The 24819-nt window shown below is 40.5% G+C and overlaps 1 protein-coding gene across 5 annotated transcripts in view; it reads left to right on the top strand.

Annotated features, from left to right (window-relative positions):
• Window positions 1-24819, top strand: part of CNTN5 (contactin 5) — a 1071723-nt gene that overhangs the window by 974654 nt on the left and 72250 nt on the right. For all 5 annotated transcript variants that reach the window (XM_050940444.1, XM_050940408.1, XM_050940418.1 and 2 more), the window contains one exon: window positions 10165-10285. In XM_050940444.1, coding sequence (XP_050796401.1) covers window positions 10165-10285 — 121 coding nt within the window. The remainder of the gene's footprint in view (window positions 1-10164; window positions 10286-24819) is intronic.

Raw genomic sequence — 24819 nt, 5'->3', positions numbered from 1 at the left:
CTATTGTTAGGGGCGGCTCTAGGCATTTTGCCACCCCAAGCACAGCAGCAGGCTGCCTTTGGTGGTTTGCCTGTGGAGGGTCCGCTGGTCCCGCGGCTTCGGCAAACCTCCCGCAGGTGCCTGCGGGAGGTTCGCCAAAGCCGCAGGACCAGCGGACCCTCTGCAGGCAGGCTGCCTCACGGCAACCGGCAGAGCACCCCCCGTGGCTTGCCGCCCCAGACACGCGCTTGGCGTGCTGGGGCCTGGAGCCACCCCTGCCTATCGTGAGTTTGCAGATTCTTGATGCTTGCTAATTGCCATCTATTTCTAACACTAGAAATCAAGATGATCTGCTTTCTGTGCTGTAACATTTACCTAAAAGAGAATGTTTGTGAGGTATTGAATTCTATAATGATTATTTGGTTTAGGTAGTGGGCAGCACTTCCAAAAGCACATGTCTCCTAACCCAAAGACTAAGATCTGGTAGCTTTCACATCATTGCTTTTTGTCTGTTTAGCATATTGAACTTTCCTGCCTGATAGATTCTTTTCAAAGAGAAGGTAGTTATATTCACACAGCTAAAGGTGGGATGTGGTTAGAGTGTGTTGTGCTGGAAGGGGAGTATTACAGTCAGCGTGAAAGTGAAAGGAGCTGAGTGGCAAACATGTTTTTTTAAAAATGAAAGGAGTTGCACAAGGTTCCCATTTTTCTGTATATTTCCTGATATACCTCTCCATTGAAATATGTACAGTGAATTGGATTACACCATACTGACTATTTGCTCCCTGGCAGAAGTGGATGAATCAACAGTAGGGTTTGGACAACCTATGACATAAAGATTAGAAAAGGACAATGTGATTAAACTATCGGCTCCATTTCTGTTGCAAGTAGACTATACTGCGTAATTGGAGAAAGCCGGTAAAGGTGGGAGAGTTAATTAATCATCTCAGTCTAGAGGTAAAGGAAGGACAGATTCCTAGGGAGGTTTCCTGGAAACTGCTCAGGATGGGGAAACTCACTCTCACAGAGAGAATGAGTACAAACCTTGTTACTTTAAGATCCATATGTAAAAGTTACTTTCCTGCAAAGCAACTTGCAACTTATTATCATTTATGAAATAGAAAACAAAAAATTATCACATAATTTATTCCCATCATAAGTAACATAAATTAACTTCATAAGTCACTCTGATACCATGGTGATTGGAGTGGTAGAAGACTCTAACGAGAACAGAATAATTTACACATTCCAAAGATGTAGACGACCTGACCTTTGATTCACCTCTGAAATTAGGTCACTACATCTAAGGCAGCAGCTAATGTTATTAATAGCTAACACCACAGTATGTGAAAAATTACCACAAGCAGCAACCTATAGATAAAGCTAATTAAAAGCATTGTGAGCACAACTGTGACCTAAGATAAGCTGCAGTACTGGAACAGATAAAGCAGTGGATTGATATGGCTATTGTGGATACTAGGGCCACCTGTACACTAATAAATGAGATCCTTTGGAGCATAATGTAAACAACACAGAACAGTTGGTTGCCCTAGAAAAAACATATCAGAGGGGTAGCCGTGTTAGTCTGGATCTGTGAAAGCAGAAAAGAGTCCTGTGGCACCTTATAGACTAACAAATGTACTGGACCCAGAACTTTCGTGGGTGAATACCCACTTCATTGGAATCATTATTCCTGACAAATGGCATTACTGGCCATACTATTAATTCTGTGTTGTTTAATGAGGACCAACAGTGTACTCAGGAGAAGACACGTAGGCTGAGGCTTGCAGAGGAGGTTAGGCACCCAACTGCCCTTAAAATTCATTAAGAGTTGGGCACCTATCTTCCTTAGGCTCCTTTGGGATCCCAGCTATAGCACAGAAGACGACATGTTTAATGCTCTAGGGAGCTTTTCTTGAATTTTGAGCTGATGTAAACATTTCAAATACCAAATGCACCATGTGGCTAGGTGACGTTCAGAAGTCAAGCAATGCAGATATCTTTGTAAAAACAAACAAACATAAACAAAAACTTCTGTGTGATAATGGTGTACTTCTTAGAAAATGTCCACTGACGCCGTGGCTGAAAAGCTAAGCCATAACATGCAGCCTTCCCATAGATTAACTGAAGCAGGATCTACTTTTGTTTAGAAGAGAACACACAAAAAATGGCCATTTCATGACACCACTCATTTGAGCTTTTAAGAATATTAGGAGCACGTATTGACAGGTACTCGGGCAATTCTATATAATGTTGGTTGAGTTTTGAACCCTTTTGACACTTCTTGCTTCATTGTAACCAACTTTGTTTTATCCTACCCAAAGGGAAACTATGTCTCTGAACTTACTGAAATGTTAGATTTATTTTTGCAACAGAAGTCAAAAAGTAAAAGATCGGAATTCTGGCTTTGGTTACTTTTAATAGCTACTGTATGAGAATTTTAGCTGCACTCCTAATAAGAGATCACTCTCTTTTAAACGATTTCTAAATCTGAATGTAATCTCACTTTTCAAACCTAAACATGAGCTACAGTAAGACTGTATTTAGCTTTTATAAAGGGTAAACCAAACTACTTTGTAAAATTTGCCCACCAGTCTGAACCTCAGTCCTTTCTGGAAACTAAACCCAAGTGTCATAAACAGATAAGAAAAGTTAATAGCACAGAAGTACTTTATATCTCTTTGACTGTAAAGGGTTAACAAGTTCAGTAAGCCTGGCTGTCACCTGACCAGAGGACCAATCAGAGGACAGGATACTTTCAAATCTTGAGGGAGGGAAGTTTTTGTGCTGTGCTGTTAGTTTTGGTGGTTGTTCACTCTGGGGGCTCAGAGGGATCAGACGTGCAACCAGGTTTCTCTCCAATCTCTCCAATACAGGCTCTTATAAGTTCAGACTAGTGAGTACTAGGTAGATAAAGCGAGTTAGGCTTATGGTTGTTTTCTTTATTTGCAAATGTGTATTTGGTTGGAAGAAGTTCAAATGTGTATTTGGCTGAAAGGAGTTCAAATTGGTATTTTGCTGAAAAGATTTTAATTTGTACTTGTATACTTAGGCTAGGAGGGTGTTCCCAATGTCTATAGCTGAAAGACCCTGTACCTATTCCATTATTTTTAAATTCACAAAGATAATTTTTACTGTTTTTCTCTCTTTAATTAAAAGTTTCTTGTTTAAGAACCTGATTGTTTTTTTTATTCTGATGAGACCCCGGGGTACTGGGTCTGGATCCACCAGGGAATTGGTGGGGAGAAAGGAGGGAAGGTGGGAAGAGAGGTTAATTTTCTCTCTCTGTGTTAGGATTACTTTCTCTCTCAGGGAGAGTCTGGAAGGGGGAGAGAGAAGGAGGGGGAAAGGTGAATTTTCCTCTCTGTTTTAAGATTCAAGGAGTTTGAATCACAGTGATCTTCCAGGGTAACCCAGGGAGGGGAAGCCTGGGAGAGGCAACGGTGAGGGAAAGGGTTTACTTTCCTTGTGTTAAGATCCAGAGGGTCTGGGTCTTGGGAGTCCCCGGGCAAGGTTTTGGGGGGACCAGAGTGTACCAGGCACTAGAATTCCTGATTGGTGGCAGCGCTACAAGTACTAAGCTGGTAATTGAGCTTAGAGGAATTCATGCTGGTACCCCATCTTTTGGACGCTAAGGTTCAGAGTGGGGAATTGTACCATGACACCAAGTCTTTTATTCTTCAGTTTGCATAACTGTCATCCTCACTGTCCTCAACTTTCTCTCTGTCACCCTCTTCCAAGTCATCTAGAAAGAACCTCTACCCATGACATTCCCAGTGTGGGATCTCTACTCTGCAATCTCTTTTCTGAGGTTGTGGGTTTGGTCTAATCTTGTGAGCTCCCAGTCAGGAGCGGCACCAGGGTTTTTGGTGCCCTAGGCACAGGGCCGGCTCGCTGGTCCCGCGGCTCCGGTGGACCTCCTGCAGGCATCCCTGCGGACAGTCCTCTGGTCCTGCGGCTCCGGTGGACCTGCCGCAGGCGTCCCTGCGGACGGTCCGCTGGTCCCGCGGCTCTGGTGGAGCCGCGGGACCAGTGGACCCTCCCCAGGGACGCCTGCGAGAGGTCCACCGGAGCAGTCTGCCACCCTCCGAAATCCTGGTGCCCTAGGCGACCGCCTAGGTCGCCTAAATGGAAGCGCCGGCCCTGCTCCCAGTCTTGCTTCTGGTCAGTGATGTGTGCTGGAGAAGCTCCTGAGACTTGTTGAAAATTGTTAGGAAATAAGAGAAAGTGAGTCTGAACAGGATTTAGATAAGATTCAACTAACCAGCCACAATATTTTAGATAAGTCGTTTTTCCTTTTTGTCCTGTGTTTGCTCCTTATCTGTAAGGACAGGATTTTGTATGATAACTGTGAGGGCTTTAGAACGCATCCAAACCACCAAGGCAGACCTTTAACCTAGGCTTGTTTCAGGCCAGATATGCCTCCTTTTAAGAGTTGTCATCAATACTGGAGATTATAATCCCCATACAAATGCAATCTATTTCAGTCGCCATTTACAGTGAACAAATCCATTAATCTTTCTACTAGGACTGAGCAACACTCCCTCGGTTGGATTTTCAAAAACTAAATGCTCTGGTCTCACTCTGCTCTCATTGAAGTCTTATGGAGTTTTGCTATTCACTTTAGTGGAAGTAGGGTCACCAGAAGACCCGATTTTATAGGGACAGTCCCAATTTTTGGAGCTTTTTCTTACATAGGGACCTATTACTCCTCACCCCGTCCTGATTTTTCACACTTGCTGTCTAGTCACCCTAAGTGGAAATAGTTAGGCCAACACTAAGTGCTTTTGAAAATCCTACACTTAATCTCTTTGACACCAGTTCTCCAGGAGTGTTCATCACAAATCCAAAAGGGAACTGAGCCTGTGCAAAGGTGGCTTTCATGCCAGCTTTTAGTCTCCTTCTTCCACCAACTCTCCCTTCCCACTATCATGGGGAAGTTTGGGCACCACGCTAGTCCTTGGTGTAAATGAAGGGAACTTGACAGGCACTCATATGTATGCCAATTGACAATAGCCCTCAGAAAGCAACCAGGTGTAAGGGAGGCCTTACACCAGCAGCCAGAAGTAGGACAACATAGGAGCTCTGATATCAGCTCTATACTACCTATAACTCCTTGGCCACATTGGAGGAATTTTTAGTACCCAACTAAGGTGGCTTTAGGCCAGCTTTGTGCAACTGGAGCAGCAAAGTAGTCCTCATGCACCAGTTAGCTGTGGTCTTCATCTTCACCAACAATATTTTTCTTGCTTTACGAAAACTTTAGTTCTTTGTTATTTTCCAAGGTTTCAAAACCCTGAACTTTGTATAAAAACAGGACTTCCTCAGCCCCAAACCCCACAGAATCCACATGTACTGTCATCCAGAATTTTAAACCCAAGGGGCCAGATAAATTTTACAGATGTATGGTTAGATAATGACAGGTTTCAGAGTGGTAGCTGTGTTAGTCTGTATCAGCAAAAACAAGGAGAAGTCCTTGTGGCACCTTAGAGACTAACAAATTTATTTGGGCATAAGCTTTTGTGGGCTAGTACCCACTTGGTGCCACAAGGACTCCTCCTTGTTTTTGTTTTATAATGTGGCGTCCTAGAATTCCTAACTTGAATAGGAGGGAAATGTCTCTAGAGTGCCTTGCATGTAGCTAGAAAGTGAGATGGCCCAATTCTCCCAAGATATTCTGCTCCTGCAACTCCCATGGGCTGCAGTAGGATTTGCAGCTACTCAGCACCTCCCATGATCAGGCCACTAATTTCTAAACACACATCAATTTATATTAAAAACAAGCAAGTTTAATTTTTTTTCCCCTCACACATTCCAAGTAATGGTGGTTGTTGCACATTCTGTTATTCTTTAATAAACTTAAATGTTTCACAGGGATCCGTTTTATTGCACTGCTCTCCCTCATTTATAACAATCATTCTTCCAATTGCTGCCAATTTGCCCAGTTATTTAAGTATGCAGATTAAATACACATTATTTTCCTGATGAGAATATTAGGATTCATATAGTCATGAACCCTGTAGTAGTTAGTGACAGCAAAGATTTTGAGACTGCTCCTTAGCAATTAAACCAGACAGTTGCTCTCTGTAATGCTTTTCCCCCCTTCACAAGAAAACCCACATTAAATGTAGATTATCCTCAAAGGAGAGACTAGAATGTGGACTGATGTTGATCTTATCCTTTAAATACCTAAAGTTTATATAAAAAACATTAATCTTCTTGAATAATCCATGTTTCATGGCTAATAAGCACTGTTGTGCTAGAAAAGTTAAAAACCTTTTATCTCCAAGTTGACTCCTTACAGAAATGAAATAGTGTGCATCTCTTTTATGTTCTCCTGTTGCAAAATTCTCAAATGTCCTAGCAAGGATTTGAGTGATGTGAGAGGGTTTCTGGATTTTCAGAGTAGTACTTAGAATTTCTGAATTTTACCAGGTCAGATGATTGGTCTATGCATTCCAGTATCCTGCCTCCAGCAGTGTCAGATACTTCAGAAGGCAAAATACCACCATAACTTTCTACTATCAGATCTAGTTTATTGTGCCATTCACTCCTGCATTAGCTCTGGTACCAATGGCAGCCTCAGTCGCCCACCTGCCCACTTCTCCAACAAGCAAGATCTCCACACTTTCTCCTTTGCTGGCCCCATGCAGGGGGGAAAACCCTGACAAAATTTTCTTTTCCTATTTTAAATTCTTACCTAAAGATTTAATTTAGAAAAGAATTTACTAATTTGAAATTTGAAATTTAATTCCTAAATCTGAAAACCTACCTCTGCTATTGGTGCTGACAAATCATTCTTATTTAGCATTGGTTAGACAAGAGGCGCATCGATATAGCTGATGTATTATTATCTCATCCCCCAACTTACCCCCACCCATTTTTTTCTGTTTCATCCACCAGTTGTGGCCTTTCTGACATGTAGGTTGTTAACTCTCTGGGGAAGGGGATTGACATCTTTGTTATATGTCTGTAAAGCACCTAGCACCAATCCTTTTTCGGGATTCCTAGGAGCTACCATAATACAAATAATAGTAATAACCAGTTCTGCAATATTATAGAGGAGGGATTTTCTTTCTAGCCATGCCTTGTGATCATCTTTGAATCCAGAGCATGAAGAATAGAACAATCAAATATTATAAAAGTTGATTAATGGGTGCATCCATGCTTAGGTGTTGCAGAACTGAAGGACAGATACCATCATCATTGTAGCTAAGCTCTTGCTAAGTGCTTGAATATCATGGAGATGGGAGTCTGTACAATAATCTAAATAGGGAGAATGAGCTTGAATTGAACATGGGACCAGAAGGTAGAAACTCCTAAACTTTAATCCATCATTTTAGGGTTACTTTACTCTATCAGTAAAACAAAGTATTCTGTTAACAATGGGTTGCTAACATGCTAAAGAGAAAAATATATATATACACACAGCACAACAAACTCTGAGGTCTAGCCAAAAATATGTACAAGTTGTCACCTAGCATGTGTTTAAGCTACCACTGGGGGACAGAGATGGCATTTTAAAACAAACCGAGGGATTTTAGTTGACTCTTGCTGGGGTTGGGAAATTGGCAGCAGACTGGAAAAGGAATCAGCTGCCTACCTATTCCTGGAAAATCAGATACTAACCAACTAACACGGCAGTTATTCTGAAATCAGTGCCCGTCTGTCATCTCTGACACAGCAAATCGCAACCATCTCTTGCCATTTCTGTTCATATCTGCTTTGTTATTATATGGTCACTTTCCAGTGATAATGCATTCTATTCCTTTCTTGAAATTATGTTGAGGAAGCATTATATGCAGTTTTGCACTGTTGATGATGCTTTTGCACCAGGTCTGTATCTAATTTCTATGGCAACCACAGATGAGTGCCTCACAAATTAGACCTTTTATGGGGTATAGCTTAGAAATACTATTGTTTTTTAATCAGGGATTAGATGCTGAGAATTGACTATGATTTCAGGAGTGTAAAACCTAGTATAGTAGAACATATTTCCATTGAAAAATGCCAATTCATGAAAATAGAAACTTTTCATGGGCACATCAGTTTTGGCAAAATTTTACTTTGAAAAAAAAACTTGAAACAACGCATTTTGAAAAGGTCCTCATGAGAACGAAATGTTTCAATTTTTTTGTTTCAAAATGACTTCATTTTGAAACTTTATTTTAGATTATAATTTATAATATAACATTTTAAAAAGTCAGTATCAAAATGAAACATTTAGATTTTATCAAAATGAAATGTTTTACTTTATCCCAGATTTTTTTTTTCAGATATGTTGTTTTATGGGAAATTTCAAATATGATGTTAGGTGAAGATTAGGAATGAAATAAAAATTCAAAATCATGAATTTCCTGTGAAGCAGAAAGTCTGGTTCCTGCACAGCTCTAATTAATTTGCCCCATAGTTCAAACTGGATATGAGACTCTTAACTGCCTCACTTATTTTGTTGTGTTGCAGCATATTGCCTTTTTAATCAATAGCCACCCAAAAATGGCTGTGCTACAGTATTACGTAAGTGTTGTTAACACACAAAAATTGCATTGTGTTAACTGTACTGGTATATACTAGTACAAACTATACTGCATCCACACTAGGGGTAGTGCCAATTAAACTGTTTCCATAAAAAATCACATCCTTAGATGAAATAATTAAATTAGTATATAAACTATGTGTAGACAAGGCTTAAGGATGAAATCTATCCCTATACTCAACACAGGGTCTCTTTATTAGCATTCCTCTGCACATTCAAAATAGACTTCATTCCTACCTCCCGTTGACAACAGTATTAATTTAGAGCACTCAGTATCTCTTGAAAGAGGACAAGGTTGAGGTCTCTGCACCACTAAGGTCCCATCTATGCCTTCTGTATTGGATTTCAGAAGAATATAGGCATTGTGCTGGTTCTTAACATGGGGGCAAATTTCATTTGTTATCTTACTGTATAGTTTGTACAAGCAGTAAAGTTTGCAAAGCCCTCTTTAGATGAAAGTCATTATAAAATGTAAGCTCATTCTTATTGTTAATAAGGGGAAATTTGGGGTTCCTTTACCACCGTTTAAATAGTATGTTTCTGTACTTGTGTTGGACAAATCTCTGCTGAGTATGAAATGGAAACCTAGTTGGAACAGCGTTTGGAAGTTTTGCTGTCATAAACTAAAATAAATGCAGCAAAAGAACTCTTGTAAACCAGTGCTAGTCACATGTTCACATACTTTAAACACACATGGATAATGAGATTTAAATAGTATGCTGGCCTCCTGATATGGGTGACTGTCCCCCAAAGAGAAATATCCCTTCCCTTAGCTAAGAAGCAAAGAAACAGTGTTAAGTCATTAATGTGTAGCGGCCTGATCTCTAAAGCCTACTGAAGCCAATGGAATAAGTCCTATTTACTTCAACAGACTTTGGGTGTGGCTGTGGTCTGGTGCATCCAGAAGCCTAGAACCATCACTTGAATTTATTAAATAAGATTGCTATTCTCAGACAGAGCTATTCATACTTCAAAGGGCAGTTGTACCGTCGTCGTCTTGCCTCTTTCCAGTTACAGTTTTCGAGCACACTGATCACCGTTGACTACAATCCTAAAGAGCAAAAGCAGGGACTCCCATTACTCCATGTTCTTTATTTACAGACATCAGAGGAGTGCACACTTCAGCTGGAAGTACATACACATTCTAAAGGAGCAGGGTGGGGGACAGGGAATCTCTTGCATTGTCTTATTCAAGATTTTGTTAGTTTTCCCCTACTGACCTAAACAATAATTATCACTAACTTTTCCAGCTAACTTGGTCTCCTTCCAAAAGAGCCCATTAATGCCTTTGCTCAGGCCAGAGAGTTTTGATTTATTTAATAAATTTGCTATTTATTGTCCATTTGGAAAGCATTTCTCTCTGCATGCAAGCATGTTTATTTCTTAAGGAATGCAAATTTTTTCTTTAGTTATTTACTAAGTATATTAGAAATAAAAAATACTTCCCTTTAATCTCTGTTGATAATTTTATTAAAAGCACTTCCTCCTGCATTCCTTAAAACAGTGAGTTAGTATTCTGAAAATTATTTTAATATCAACTGTAAAACCTGCAACAGGGAATTTGCCTCAATATCCAAAATACCTCTATAAACTACCTTGAATGGGGCAGTTTTGCAACATTTTAAACTCATACTTCATCCCTCTTTCAGCAAGCATCCTCTGCAGATTTAATGATCAGGAACATCCTTCTGATGCATGCTGGGAGATATGGCTGCATGGTACAGACCACAGCAGACAGTGTGTCAGATGAGGCAGAACTTCTTGTTAGGGGTGAGTATGCTAAGTCTGAAGACATGATCGACATAAATTATCATACAGTGGAATTTAAATACATGGAGTTTGAGCATATCAGTGCTATACATTATACTTAGATTTTACAATAGTGATGTCATTTTTGCTTAATGTTTTTGTCTTTGAAAAAGCTGTGTGGTAGACCAGTCTGCAAAACAGGCATAACTGACAATGGCAATTGGTAAATGGACCCTCAGTTCTTAAAAGATGTAATAGCTTAAAGGCACATTGGATTTTTAAAAAAAATCAATTTGTGTGAAGTAAATGATTGTTTTTCTTTTGTTGTTATAAATTTTATTTAAAATTGAAGCCATTCTCTCAGGTCTAATGGTTAGGAAATATCAACTCAGTTCCTAGCATGGGGGACTGCTCTGTTTGTAGTATAATGAAAGGTATGAGCAATTATTAGAAAGAAGTCCAAAATCTTAATCTTTTTGAATGAATGAGTGAAACTTTGCCTTGCAGAGATCACATTGGCAATTTGCTAGGAGCTGGCAGATGCAATTAGGGTTCAACCCTGCAAGCTGCTGAGCACCACATGAGAGTTGCTGAGTGCCCCCAGTTCCCATTGACACAAGTGAGAATTTAGAGCTCTGAACACCACTCAAAAAAAAATGCTCAGGGCTTTGCAGGATCAGCAGGGCCTCCAATTAACACAAAGTGAAATAGCTTGGTCACTTCATTTGCAATATCTTTTCCTTGCTGACTACAGATCGCATCATACAATCATAGAAATGGAGGGCAGGAAGGGACATCAAGAACATCATACAGTGTTCCATCTTGATCAATGCATGATGGCACCTATAGTCTCATGTGTCCCCTACACTTGCATTAAAAATGTGAGAGGCTGCACTGTAGAACTCCTTATGTCTCATTTAGGCAGCAGACTTCACACTGGCCATGCTTGTTAAATTTTAAAATGTAAGAAACTGTGAGATATTTTATTAGCATGTAGGAAACCCCAAACAAAAAATATAAGATGACTAGAGAAGGTTTTAAAAAAGGAAAATAATTTTAGATTATTCCACCACTTGTTATAGCTTGATATTTTTTTTCTATCTATCATTGGCAGTGTGCAAGGTTTTTTACTTATTTGATGGGAGGGGCTGTTAAATGTTTGCATGAACTCAAGGACTATAGGGCTTCTATAACCTAACTTCTATGAATGTCATTTCACCAGCTGAAAGTTTCAAAAATTGCTCATTCTACTAGTACCTAGAATTCCACAGTCTTGCTTCTAAATTACTCAGATCTGATCCCTGCTCCATAACCTCCTACGGTAAGCTAATTATTTCTTCTCCAGTGGGGTTCATTTTATATATGTGAATTTACTGTAGTTTGCTATAGAAAATGTTTCTCAGAATAGGAGGTCTGAATGTGAGAGTAATAAAAGCATTATTTGGGGTATTAGAAGGAATTAGATTCATGTGTCCCTAACTATGTGATGAAATTAAAACTATGACAGTTTTATAACATGATTCAGTTTCAAATATGCCACACTTCTTATGTTCCATTATCCTTGTTTCTGCATCTGGCAGATAAGAGGATCCAATCAGAATTATGTTTGTACCAGTTTTACAATTGGTTTATATTGTGTGACTGTTTTTGTACAGTTGTAAAGTTCTGCTTTCATAAAATTATATGATTTGGTTAGTTTCTCAAGAAGTAAATTCCCTATTAGATAGTTGTAATACTTATGCAAATGGCACAGAGCAGATTCTACAATGTCAGCATTGCTTTTGCCAAATTATGGGTGTCTTTTTTTCTTTGTTTTTGGTCTTGCAGTCTATATTTAAAGCAGATTCCATGTAGTTGTCACTAGTTGTTTCTTCTTCAGCGTTTTTCCAAAAATAATCCACAATATTTAAGAGAATCTAAATATTTGTTTTCCTTTATACTGTTAAAAATGATTGTAATTCAGTCCTTATGCCCCTCCCCAGCGCTTTTCTCTACATCTCTCACTTTACATAGGCACTCAGTGGTTTGCAACCTGATAGTACCAGGTTGCAGTCTCATTGCAAGCTTCTCTTGGTTGAGCCCTTGGGAACACTGAACACTGGTTCAGCAGATGAGGTCAGTGGTGCAAGGTTACTCTGAAGACTTCCCGTTGTGGGTTTGGAGGAGGCTTGTCTAGGAAATTCACTACCACTATGCAGTTGTGTCAATGAAAGCCAAAAGAGTACTGCTATATACTCCCTAAGAAGTATATACTTCTTAGAGATAGCTATTGTCTGTAGTTTAGATGTTATATTGTAAAGCTTGTCTGATCTTTTTTGACATACAGTATCATTGCCATTTTGACTGTGAATACTGTACCCTCCATCTGCTTGGTAGGACACAGAGTAACACACAGAGTAAGCTGAATCAAAATCCCTTTACACTTCCTCTTGCAGATATTCATGGACATAACTGGTAGATTATTTGCAAGGGGACTACATTATGCTATTACTGATCAGATGTCTTGACTGTAAGTCAAAGGAAATTATTTTGACGCTTTATAATAAAGGAATAGAGAGAAAACTGGACATCATCCTGCCCTTATCAGTTGGAGAAGAACAACAGAAAGTCTTTAACAGTCTCTGTTTGTACAATCTTCAGAGACAGCCATGTATCACCATGTTCTCAGGCGCACGCAGTGTCTCAGAAAACATGTAGTTCCTTTTTATATTTTGTATTTGCTATGGAATGATATGCACTAGTCTCTGTCCAGCATATTCATTTGAACACAGTCTGAGTAGTAAGGCTTTCGTTATTTTTCATCGTTTATGTAGTGCCTTCAGTATGTAATGCATTGTGCAATAGAGGAAGTTTGCCAAAAAAATAATTGGTTAGACAACCTGGGCTAGCTCTTTTGTGCCTGCAGAATGAACAGTGCAGGGCAAGTCTAAATACTTTTGCCTGTAATTGCATAGTTTGCACCTATAATTAGGTAATTAAAGGTGCAAGTACTCAAATTTATGCACATCAATTTGCCAGATGCAAATAAGGAGGCTAATCTTCTGAAAACTTCCTACAATGTGTGCAGATTTTTAAAGGAGAGGGCCTTTTGCAAATAAAGTGTATTAATGTTTTGAGTGTTTCATTTAGCATGAAATACACTTTCAACAGGAACTTTTTTTATTGACATCTTCGTCAGTGACAAAACCATAATTTGATCTTCCCTCACTTACTGTTCACAAATGTTGTTTAAAGTTTTCCACCAAAAGACTGGCAAGAAACAAGAATCTTATCCCTCCACATAGTTTCAAAGACTTTGATGGGTACTTTAGAAATCTGATTATATTTCATATAATAAGTAGTACCAAGGCAACTCTCTATTTAGTCCATAATAGGCTCTCCTTTGCCAAATAACTTTCTATTCCGTCTCTTATTTATTCTCCTTTCTGTTTTTTTTTAAATATGGCAAAGAATGGTGATGTCATTACTTATAAACATTTTTATTAACAGTGAGAGTGTTTCCCCTGTGAATTAATGCACTCAGTTTAAAATTTGAAGCATTTGGGTTGTAATTGAAAAACAGTTTGGTTGTTTCATCCTAGCGAATATTTGTCCTCGGAAAACTACTGCACTGTTTGACATAATTGAAGTGTCTGTGTTCAAATGAGGCTCAGCCACTGTAACAAAAGAAGACAAAACCAGAGGTGCTTTAGCGGAGTAACCTGAAGACCCATGCACAATTCCTGACCACACTGTTTGGTTCTAGGTAATGCTGCTACTCCTTAACTTGTGTCAGCATCAAATACCATCTTCAAAAATTGGCCTGCAGGGTTCTCTGCCCCTCTGCATCACAGAAGAGCCCTTTCTGTTGAACATCTGTGCAAAGATATAGGTTATAATCTTTTGCTTCCCACATACAGAATTCCGTTTTGTGCCTAGATTTAATTCTTATAAGTCTACAGAATGCATAACTTGAGTTATTGATTGCTAGTTCTAAATATTGGCAAAAATTGATTGTGAATTCTAATAAATCTTTAAGGCTGTGTACACTTGCTGTCAGCAGGCTAAATTCTACTCTTGGATACATACACATGGTTCTCCCTGTCATATTTCAAAGCTCTGCACACTCATCTGAAGACAAAATTTTGCCCACAGAGACCATTAATTTGCTGGTGCAGAGATCAATCAGAGGCATTACATGTGTGTGGTGGGTAATAAAAATATCCTCCACTCCTACGAGATCTGAGTGAATAGTGCAAAACAAGAGTTGTGAACATGCATTGTTTCTGACTTTCACCATGTTCACACTTCTCTGGAAAAAATTGTGCAAACAGGTGTTGCTCCACAGCAGCGTTTTCAGAACAGTTTGTTATGTACACAAGGGTATTAACAGAGAAAAAATATGCCCGGGAAGTGCTTGTCCTTGTTTGTAAAGTTTCAGTCATCCAGTCATCCAGAGCAGAAACAATTTTTGGTTTTTATCAATCAATGAATATCATATCTCATTCTTGGTACTGATCCAGGAACAGTTTTCCCTTGCCTAATGCCCTCTCTGTTACAGATCTTTATTTTATTTGTATACATCTTCAGCTTCCTGTGATTTTCAACCAGCAAGGGATTGAAAAAGAAGAATTTTTCAACTTGGCTGGTTTTCCAGCTATAATTGGCACCACTGCATGTCTCTGTACTTATTTTTCACAAAGAAGAGATTACAAAAACAGAAGGCTCTAACGCAAGATAAATATGCATGTCATGTTCTGACACTAATGATGTGATCACAAATGTGGTTACCATATACTCACGTACCAACAGGGAGGTTTACATTCTGCAGATGTCTCTGCTGATTCCTAGCCAATGATGTGTCAGGTTCCCTCAAGACAATGCCTGGTTGGTAAGTTAATTTGTTTTCAAAGACCATCTTCCACAAAGGTTTGGTGTGTTTTTATGTTTTCATTATGTGATAGAAATTCTAAAACAATCTTTATTCATTTCTTGTTACAGTGGATATCTCCATGATCTACTTCCGTCAACCTTCAGTCTAACAAGCATTAAGTCACCAGCTAGCTCTTTCATGGAAAGAATTGACATTGTGAAGAAAATACTTTTGTTACCTTAATTCTGCAGATCAGCACTGGTCCTACCAGCCACATCTAGCAACAGTAAATAGCATATTTTCCATTGAGGAAGAGGAGGAGATTTCTGGAACACTGTAACAGCCACAGCGCTAAACATAACTCAGTGTTACCAAAAAGCCACAATCCAGTTCCTAATTAATTGAAGTTTGTCTTTGACCTTGATAGAATAAAGCCCAAATTAAGCCTCATCGTCTACAAATAATAGTTACTGTATATTCTTCTGTTCTCTCTTTTTGTAGAGGAAACAATGTAGTTCCACTGTAAACAGCAGGGGCAGGATTTGCCGGGGCTGCACAAGAGTGAAATATTTCCTGCATAGGATGGAACACATTTCTGGGAGGCCTCCATTTGCAGCCCCAGGACTGGGGATTACTCTGTTTTTCCCCCTTCTTTGGGCTGATTAGGACTAGGGTTCCAGTAGCAGCTTCAGGGCAACTCAGGGAGTTTTCCTGAATCAGTGCATTAAAGTGTATATTGTAGTTATCAGTGTGGAGCATATTATGATACAGTGTTGCAGGGATTGAGACTTCACTTTAAGCATTTAGAAATGAGATAAAAAGGATTTTCCTATAAATATTTATACCCAATATATGGGAATATTGAGAGTAAAATTACAATTCAAGTCCCGTGTACAATTTTAGGTCAGTTTAAATAGTTGTTATGCTATTACACAATAATAATGTTCCAAGCTCACCACAGGAGCTTTTGCAAAGTAAGCTCACAAAATAAAAGGCTTTGAATGTATTTGTGCATGTACATATGTGAGCACTAGTACAATCTAGAGGCTCAAATCAACATGATTGAATTATCTCCATTTTAACACTGATGTAGTTAATGAAAGCTTTTATTAATCACGGAGAAAATACAGCAAAGTACCAGTCTCTTTGAATTATTTGTTTTCTTCTAGGGGTTGTTAGTTTGGATCATGATTTCTTTATTGTCAGCACAAGGAATCAAAGAGTTATTAGCAAACTCCACTTGAAACACATAACCCACATTGCCAGAGATATTCTGTCACCTGAACCCTATCTGTAAATTGAAGCTCATATCTTTGTCTTGCAAACTTGGATCACAGTATGTTAAACCCAACCAAATAAGTAGAATCAATCACACACCACTGAAGTAGGTGCTGTATTACAGACAACATCACAGTAATTCATCCATCACCTAGCACATCTGCTGCAAATGATCAAACGTCCTTTCAGATTGCTCTATTTAAATTCTCCAACTACAATTTAACCTGCTGTCTCTTTCTCCAAACATGTCAGGTGGTATCTTCTGTATTGTTCCAACAACTTTGCTGTCAAAGCATGACAGGTATAATCTTTCAGTCTCTGTGGCCCTTAAATAGTACATTAAAAGCAATACTCTGTAACGTTATGACTTAAATTATAAACTGTACAATGATATAACAAAGAAAAAGCCAGTAGTAGTTTGTAAAGATACCACAATGACATATTACTAAGACACCTTTGTTCTTAGGTAGCACTGTATAAAATACTAATTTATACTGACCTGGAATATCCTTTGCTCATGTCAAAAATAAAAACATAAGTATTCCTGTTCTTACCCTACTTTCCCATTTTATTCATCAATTTGTCACACAAAACAGTTATTTCAGTGCTTCTCTCTTGTCATGATGTGGATTTGGGAAGAAGGTAGGCAGGTGAATAAATTGGTTTATGTGGAAGGCAGGGGATATTCTCAGGAGGAACTTTGGATGTGGTTTCTGTGTGACCTCATCCCTAAAAAACATTGTGAAGGGTGAGTGTACCATTAGAGCGCCTATTTCCCTGATTCCCCAACCCAAGGTAATGGCCACTAAGCACGCCATTTTCATAGACAGATGCGTAAGCAAGCATGTGGCCATGGGTTCAAAAGAAGGCTTTCTAAGGCACTTGAGGACCAGGTTAAGATCCCAATGTTGGATTAGGACATCTGATTTGTGAGAAGAGATTTACCATACCTAGGGCCCTACCAAATTCATGGTCTATTTTGGTCAATTTCACATTGTCATAAACAGATAGCTAAGGGTTAATGTCTCTTACACCTGGAAAGAAGTAATCTGAAACACCTGACCAGAGGACCAATCAGGAAACAAGACTTTTTCAAATCTGGGTGGAGGGTTTTTTGTGTGTGAGTCTTTTGTTCTTGGGTCTTCTGCCTGCACTCTCTCAGCTAGGAGAAGTGATTTCTGTTTCCAGCTTTCTAATCTTCTGTTTCCAAGTTGTAAGTACAATATAGTAAGGCAGTAAGGTTTCTATTGGTTTTCTTTTTGTATTTACATGTCTATAGTTGCTGGAGTGCTTTGAATTGTATTCTTTTTGAATAAGGCTGTTTATTCAATATTCTTTTAAGCAAATGACCCTGTATTTGTCACCTTGATACAGAGAGACCATTTTTATGTATTTTTCTTTCTTTTTATATAAAGCTTTCTTTTAAGACCTGTTGGAGTTTTTCTTTAGTGGGGAACTCCAGGGAATTGAGTCTGCAGCTCACCAGGGAATTGGTGGGAGGAAGAAGGCAGGGGGAAATCTGTGTGTGTTAGATGTACTAGCCTGACTTTGCATTCCCTCTGGGTGAGGGGGAAAGAGAGATTAACTCTTGGTACTTCTGTTTTCCAAGGCTGGGAACGGGGAGGGTGGAATCCCTCTGTTTAGATTCACGGAGCTTGCTTCTGTGCATCTCTCCAGGAACACCTGGAGGAGGGAAGGGAAAAGGTTTATTTCCCTTTGTTGTGAGACTCAAGGGATTTGGATCTTGGGGTCCCCCAGGGAAGGTTTTTGGGGGGACCAGAGTGCCCCAAAACACTCTAATTTTTGGGTGATGGCAGCTTTACCAGATCCAAGCTGGTAATTAAGCTTGGAGGTTTTCATGCTAACCCATATTTTGGACGCTAAGGTCCAAATCTGGGACTAGGTTATGATACACATAGGATTTTTAAAATGGCAAATTTCATGATTTCAGCTGCTTAAATCTGAAATGTTATGGGTTGTGTTTTTAGGGGTCCTGACCCAAAAAGGAGTTGTGGGAGGGTCACAAAGTTATTGTAGGGAGGGTTGTGGAACTGCTACCCTTACTTCTGTGCTTGTGCTGGCAGCAGCAGTGCCTTGAGAGCTGGCCTGCTGGAGAACAGTGGCTGCTGGCTCGGAGCCCAGATCTGAAGGCAGAGCCACTGCTAACAGCCACACAAAAGTAAGGATGGCATGGTATGGTATTGTCATCCTTAGTTCTGCGCTGCTGAATGCAGAGCTGGGCCCTTGGTCAGCAGTCACCACTCTCTGACCACCCAGCTCTGAAGGCAGCAGCACAGAAGTAAGGGTGGCATGGTATGGTATTGCCACTCTTACTTCTGCGCTGCTGTTGGCAGGACACTGCCTTCAGAGCTGGGTCCCCGGCCAATATCTGCCACTCTCCAGCTGTCCAGCTCTGAAGGCAGTGCAGAAGTAAGGGTGACAATACTGTGATGCCCCCCCTAAAATAACCTTGTGGCCTCCCTGTAACTCCTTTTTGGGTCAGGACCCCCAATTTGAGAAACATTGGCCTCCCCCTTGAAATCTGTATAGTATAGGGTAAAAGCACACAAAAGACCAGATTTCACTGGGGGAAGACTAGATTTCACAGTCGATGTTGTGTTTTTCATGGCTGTGAATTTGGTAGGGCCCTACCCATGCCCGTGAGGAATCTTTTTGTTATAGGATGAATGAATATGGAGTGGCTGTCTATCTTATGATGAAAGGCATTTAGGGCTGCAAGATGTACCTTTACTGAACTTGGAGATAATTCTGATTTTTTAGATCTAGGTTGTAGTCTATTACTAGCAGGAGGCTAGAGGATGTGGGGGTAACATGTTTTGAGTCGCACCAAATTTGGAATCTTTTCCACTTCTGCATATATATGTGACAAATTGTTATTATTCTGCTATGTAATAGCACCTCTTTCTCATTCTCTGAACGGAACATCTCTATGCTTTTGAACCATTGAGGATCCATGCCATGGTGCTATAGAACTCATTCTGGATCTGAGGTCACTAAAGAAATACTTAAAGGCACAAATATTCAAAATGGTTACATTAGCTCCAATAATTCCATCTCTGAACTAGGGAGACTGATTCTTGGCCCTCAACCTCCAAGATGCTTATTTTCATATTGCAATTCAATCATCCGAAAGGGGTTTTCTGAGATTCACCTTGGTTCAAGACCGTTTTCAATACAGAGTACTTCCATTCAGTCTATCATCCACATCCAGAGTGTTCTAGAAAATCCTGCCTGTGGCAGTGGTTCATCTTTGCAAATTAGGAATCATGACATGTCCATATCAAGGTGACTGCTGTGATAGATACAGGCCAGTTGGGAACAGCAAAGTAGTAGAAGGGAGATATACTGGCCACTGGATAAGCAGTTTTCTGTTCCCTGAGTGACCAGAGAAGGGGCTGCTCCAGGCTAATGAGAACACCTGACTCCAATTAACCTCAGGTGAGGCTGTTAAGTGCCTGACTCTAATTAAGGCCCCTCTGATGCTATAAAAGGGCTCACTCCAGTCAGGCCAGAGGGAGCCAGGGGAGAGGAAGTGTGTGCAAGGAACTGGGAGCAAGAGGTGTGCAAGAAGCCAAGAGTGAGTAGACATACTGCTGGAGGACTGAGAAGTCCAAGCGTTATCAGACATCAGGAGGAAGGTCCAGTGGTGAGGACAAAGAAGGTGTTGGGAGAAGGCCTTGGGGAAGTAGCCCAGGGAGCTGTAGCTGTGGCACAACTGTACCAGGAGGCACTCTAGACAGTTGCAGTCCACAGGGCCCTGGGCTGGAACCTGGAGTAGAGGGCGGGCTTGGGTTCCCCTCAAACCTCCCAACTCCTGATCAAACACAGGAGGAATTGACCTGGACTGTGGCTTCTACCAGAGGGGAAGGTCTCTGGGCTGTTTCCCGACTGACAGGATGAATCTGTGAGGCAAGCAAATCCACCAATAAGCATGGGACCCACCAAGGTAGAGGAAGAACTTTGTCACACTGCCAACTCAAGGCACAATCCTTCAGTGATGTCCTATAGATGTATTAATGCAGTTGGGATTACAACTGAACACTCAAAAATCCACTCTAACTCCAGTGCAACATCTAAAATTCATAGGAGCCTATCTAGATGCAATGAAAGCCAAACCCTTCCTCCCACTACACAGGTTCAGCACCTTAATCATTTTAATTGACACTATTCAGATCAGCCCCAAGACCCGGGCCAGAAATTGTCTTCAGCTACCAGGCACCTGACAGCAAACACCTTTGAAACAAGTCATGCAGGGTTCCACATGCATTGCCTTCAGGCAAGACTCAAAGTACCAAACAGAGACAGATAGAACAAACTAACCTTGACAGTCAAAGACCATCTTGAATGGCAGAAAGATCCACAGAATATCTGCACGGGAGTCCATTCATTCAGCAACCTCCAACTTTGATATTGACAATAGACCAGGGATGGGCAAACTTTTTGGCCCAAGGGCCATATCTGGCTATGGAAATTGTATGGTGGGCTATGAATACTCATGAAATTTGGGGTTGGGGTGTGGGAGAGAATGAGGGCTCTGGATGGGGTGCAGGCTCTGGGTTGGGGCCAGAAATGAGGAGTTCAGGGTTCAGGAGGGGTCTCTGGGCTGGGACAGAGGGGTTTGGAGGGCGCGAGAGGGATCAGGGCTGGGGCAGGGAGTTGGAGCCTGGCAGGAGGGCAGGCTCCAATCAGCGCTTACCTCAAGCTGCTCCTGGAAGCATCAGCATGTCCCCCTCTGGCTCCTATGCAGAGGCATGGCCAGGCAGCTCTGTGCATTGCCCCGTCTGCAGGTGACGCCCCTGCAGCTCCCATTGACCATGGTTCCTGGCCAATGGGAGCTATGGGGGCCACGCTTGAGGCAGGGAGCAGCATGCGGAGCCTCTTGGCTGCCCCTACGCATAGGAGCCAGAGGGGGGACATAATGCTGCCACAGCATATGCGGAGCAGGACCAACCCCGCTCCCCGGCTGGAGCAGGACAAGCCCCAGACCCTGCTCCCTGGTGGAAGCTCAAGGGCTGGATTAAAACGTATGAAGGGCTGATGTGGCCCCGGGCCATAGTTTGCCCACCACTGCAATAGACGCATCCTTACTGTGTTGGGGGCTCAACTAGACAATCACATGGTTCTAGGCAAATAGTCCCCCTTAGAATCAACTCTACATATCAACCTATTGGAGCTCAGAGCCATCAGTAATGATTGTTCACATTTCCTATCATTGATTAAGGGCAAACATATAAAAGTCGTGTCAGACAACATAGCAGGTATAGTCTACATAAACCACCAGGTAGGAATGAGATCACCATCCCTTTGCGCAGAGACAGTAAAAATATGGAATTGGTGCATGGCACAGCATCATCTTGTCAGCAGTCTACCCCTGCTGGGTGTGCATAATACCACAGCATCCACTCTCAGCAGGATATTCTAACAGGAACACAAATGTGAAATGGGCCCTGTTGTCCTCCACAAAGTATTTCAGCATTGAGGAGTCCCCAAAATAGACTTATTTGCCATGACCAAAACCAAAATATGCTCTCAGTACTGCTCCAGATGCCTTCCTCTTTTACTGCAATACAGGTCTCCTTTACGCCTTTCCTCTGATTCCTCTCATATCAAAGGTTCTGCTGAGACTAAGAAATAGGAGCTCTAATGGCACACCCACCCTTTACAATATTTTTTTTAGAGATAAGGTCTCATAGAGACCATACCCAACGTTCCTTCTGAAAGTATCCTCTCCCTTCCACATAAAGCAATTTATTCATCTCCCTATCTTCTTCCAAAAGCCACATCATGATCAGAGAAAAGCAATATTACATACACTCAATGTCAGGAGAGCTTTGGCATTCTATTTAGATAGAAAAAAAATTTTCAGAAAATCTTCTAAACTGTTGCTTTCAATTGCAGAGAGATCTGAAGTATCCTCAGTCTCAAAACAAAGACAATCTAGATAGATATCAAACTGCATTACCTGTTACTATTGTACCCACAATCTTCAACCTCCATCTGGAGTTCAATTCTACGAGATCTGTTTCCAAGTCTGTAGCCTTCATCAAAAACTTTCCCATCATAGCAATATGCAGAATAGCAACTTAGGCATCCGCTCATACTTGTATGGAACGTTATGCTATCACCTGTGACTCAGCATCAGATGCTATGTTTTGATCCATGGTGTTATCATCAGTACTAGACTCGACTCCAAAGCCCCACCCATCCATCAAGGCTTCTGCTGTAGAGCCACCTACACTGGAGCACCCATAGGGACACTACTTGAAGAAGAAGAGGTTACTCACCTTGTGCGGTAACAGTGGTTCTTTGAGATGTGTGTCCTTATGGGTGCTCCACAAACCACCCACTTTGCCTCTGCTCTGGAGCTCTTAATAAAGGTCTCTGTGGTAGAGAAGGAACTAAGGACAGTTGGCTTGTACAGCACTAGATAGCCTTGAGGCAAGCCTAAAATCTCCAATCTGAGGCTCAGAGACGAGGATACACCTACAGTGGAGCAGCCACAGGGACACAGAAGGTGAGTAACATCGTCAGTGCTTCTGAAAATTAAAAAAAAAAATTAGGAGCAACGTCAAAGAAAAGCATCATGAACTGGTCACTCCAGCTCTCTGCCCTTTTTTGAGCAGTCCCATGGTTTCTGAGAATTCACTGCATTCATTTGGTCTTGTTATCTCCAGTGGTACATTGATGATTTCAGTTCAGGAATTTAGGTAGCCTTTGATACTAAGAATTTTGAGGAATAGTTTTAAATCAGCTGCTGAATTTTTGTTATCTCTTTGAATAATACAGACTGTTCATAATTTTTGTTCTTGTTACAGATATGGACCATGTGCCTTTCCCAGAAAAGAGAAATCTGTGGGCACAGTTTCCTGGAATTACTGAAATATACTGTTTATGCACTTTGGGAAACTTGCTAGCATATATGTATCCATTACAAATGCTTTTGACCAAACAATTATTAGTAATATAGGCATGACAGGAACCATACTTTGTAAGAAGAAGAAAAGTGTTTGTATCTACTGAAATAAAAAGTCAGCTTTCAGCACAATAAATAATGAGTTCGCTATGGCCATAAACAGAAAACTTGTCAACGCAGATTATATGCCTACCTTAAGTAAAATTATCAAAAGGCTACGTAGAAGCTGAAAGAGTTTAAAAATGAGTATAGAGAATTATGATAGAGTGAAGGGATGAAAGTCTTTGTGACTACAAAACGTGGCTTTAGAAGTACACATTTTGTGGTCTAAAAATAAAGAAGAGGCTAAAGCTATTCTTCTTGCATATTGGTAAAATTGCTAGTCTAAGCAAGAAATCCACTTCCATAATATATTTGTGTAGAAGTAATGTCATATGTGTTTTCTCTGAACCTTGTTGCCCTGGAGAGTGTATAACGTAAGAGCTGATAGATAACTTGATTACCGTATATTTCCAGTAAAACATACAGACAAGTGTTTGGGTTTAAAAGCCATTACTCACAGCTGTTGAATGTAACAGAAATTTGAGTTTAGCAAGTTCACATTCAAACTACAGTAAAGGCCATTGAGACACCTATAAACCCAAAGCATGGGCCCACGTAACTGGAATTTCAGTCCACCTTGCCACAAACTCAAAAACCATAACTTTTCCCAGGGTGCTTGATCTTGCCTCTTAAAAGAGTACCAGGTACCTCTACTAGACCAGAAGGCTTGTCCACATGTCTTTGTTTCCAACTCCTTTAAATCCACCTGCTTCCAACCCATATCTACATTTCAGGAAAAGGGGGCCAAGACAACCCGGCATCTAGCACAAATTATTCCTTCCCAGTAAGTTGTGGAAAATGAAAAAAACAGTTAATTTTATTTTAAAAAGTGTTGCCTATAGGCCACACCTCAGCATAGTGTTTCAGAAGTCTAGAGCATTCTATAGCCACATTAAAATGTATTAGGTCCTTAATCATTTGTTTCCTTGGTTTTAAGGACTTGGATCTTGCAAATGATGTGGTAATTACAAGATGAGTCCAAATATGCTTTAGAAGGAGATTCTGGTTACAACTTTAACCACAGGAGACTACTGTATCTCAGTAATAAAGGGCTCACACTTGTAGAACCAGGACAAAAATTGGGATATCTAGTTCTAAAAACACAAGCCTCTTCCATATGCAGTAATGGAGGGAAGGTCCTTGTGAGCTATCAGCTAAATAAACATCCTTATGTTTTGTCTAATCTGCCACTTTACAGTAGAGGGCCTGCTTCTTGAAAAATGTATGATGAAGTTTACCCATGCAAAAGGAGCAGAACCACGCATATGCACTGATTAACACCTGCTCTAAGGGTTTAATTTGGAAGTTAGTAGCTTTGTTCTGAGCCTCAGCACTCAGGTGAATTGCATCCATAATGCCCAATCCAACGCACACTGAATTCAGTGACAC

This window comes from Gopherus flavomarginatus, chromosome 1 (genome assembly GCF_025201925.1).
Source record: "Gopherus flavomarginatus isolate rGopFla2 chromosome 1, rGopFla2.mat.asm, whole genome shotgun sequence".
Classification (NCBI taxonomy): Eukaryota; Metazoa; Chordata; order Testudines; family Testudinidae; genus Gopherus; species Gopherus flavomarginatus.
Note: the sequence above shows the minus strand (reverse complement) of the source record. Positions and strands in the feature narration are given on the sequence as shown.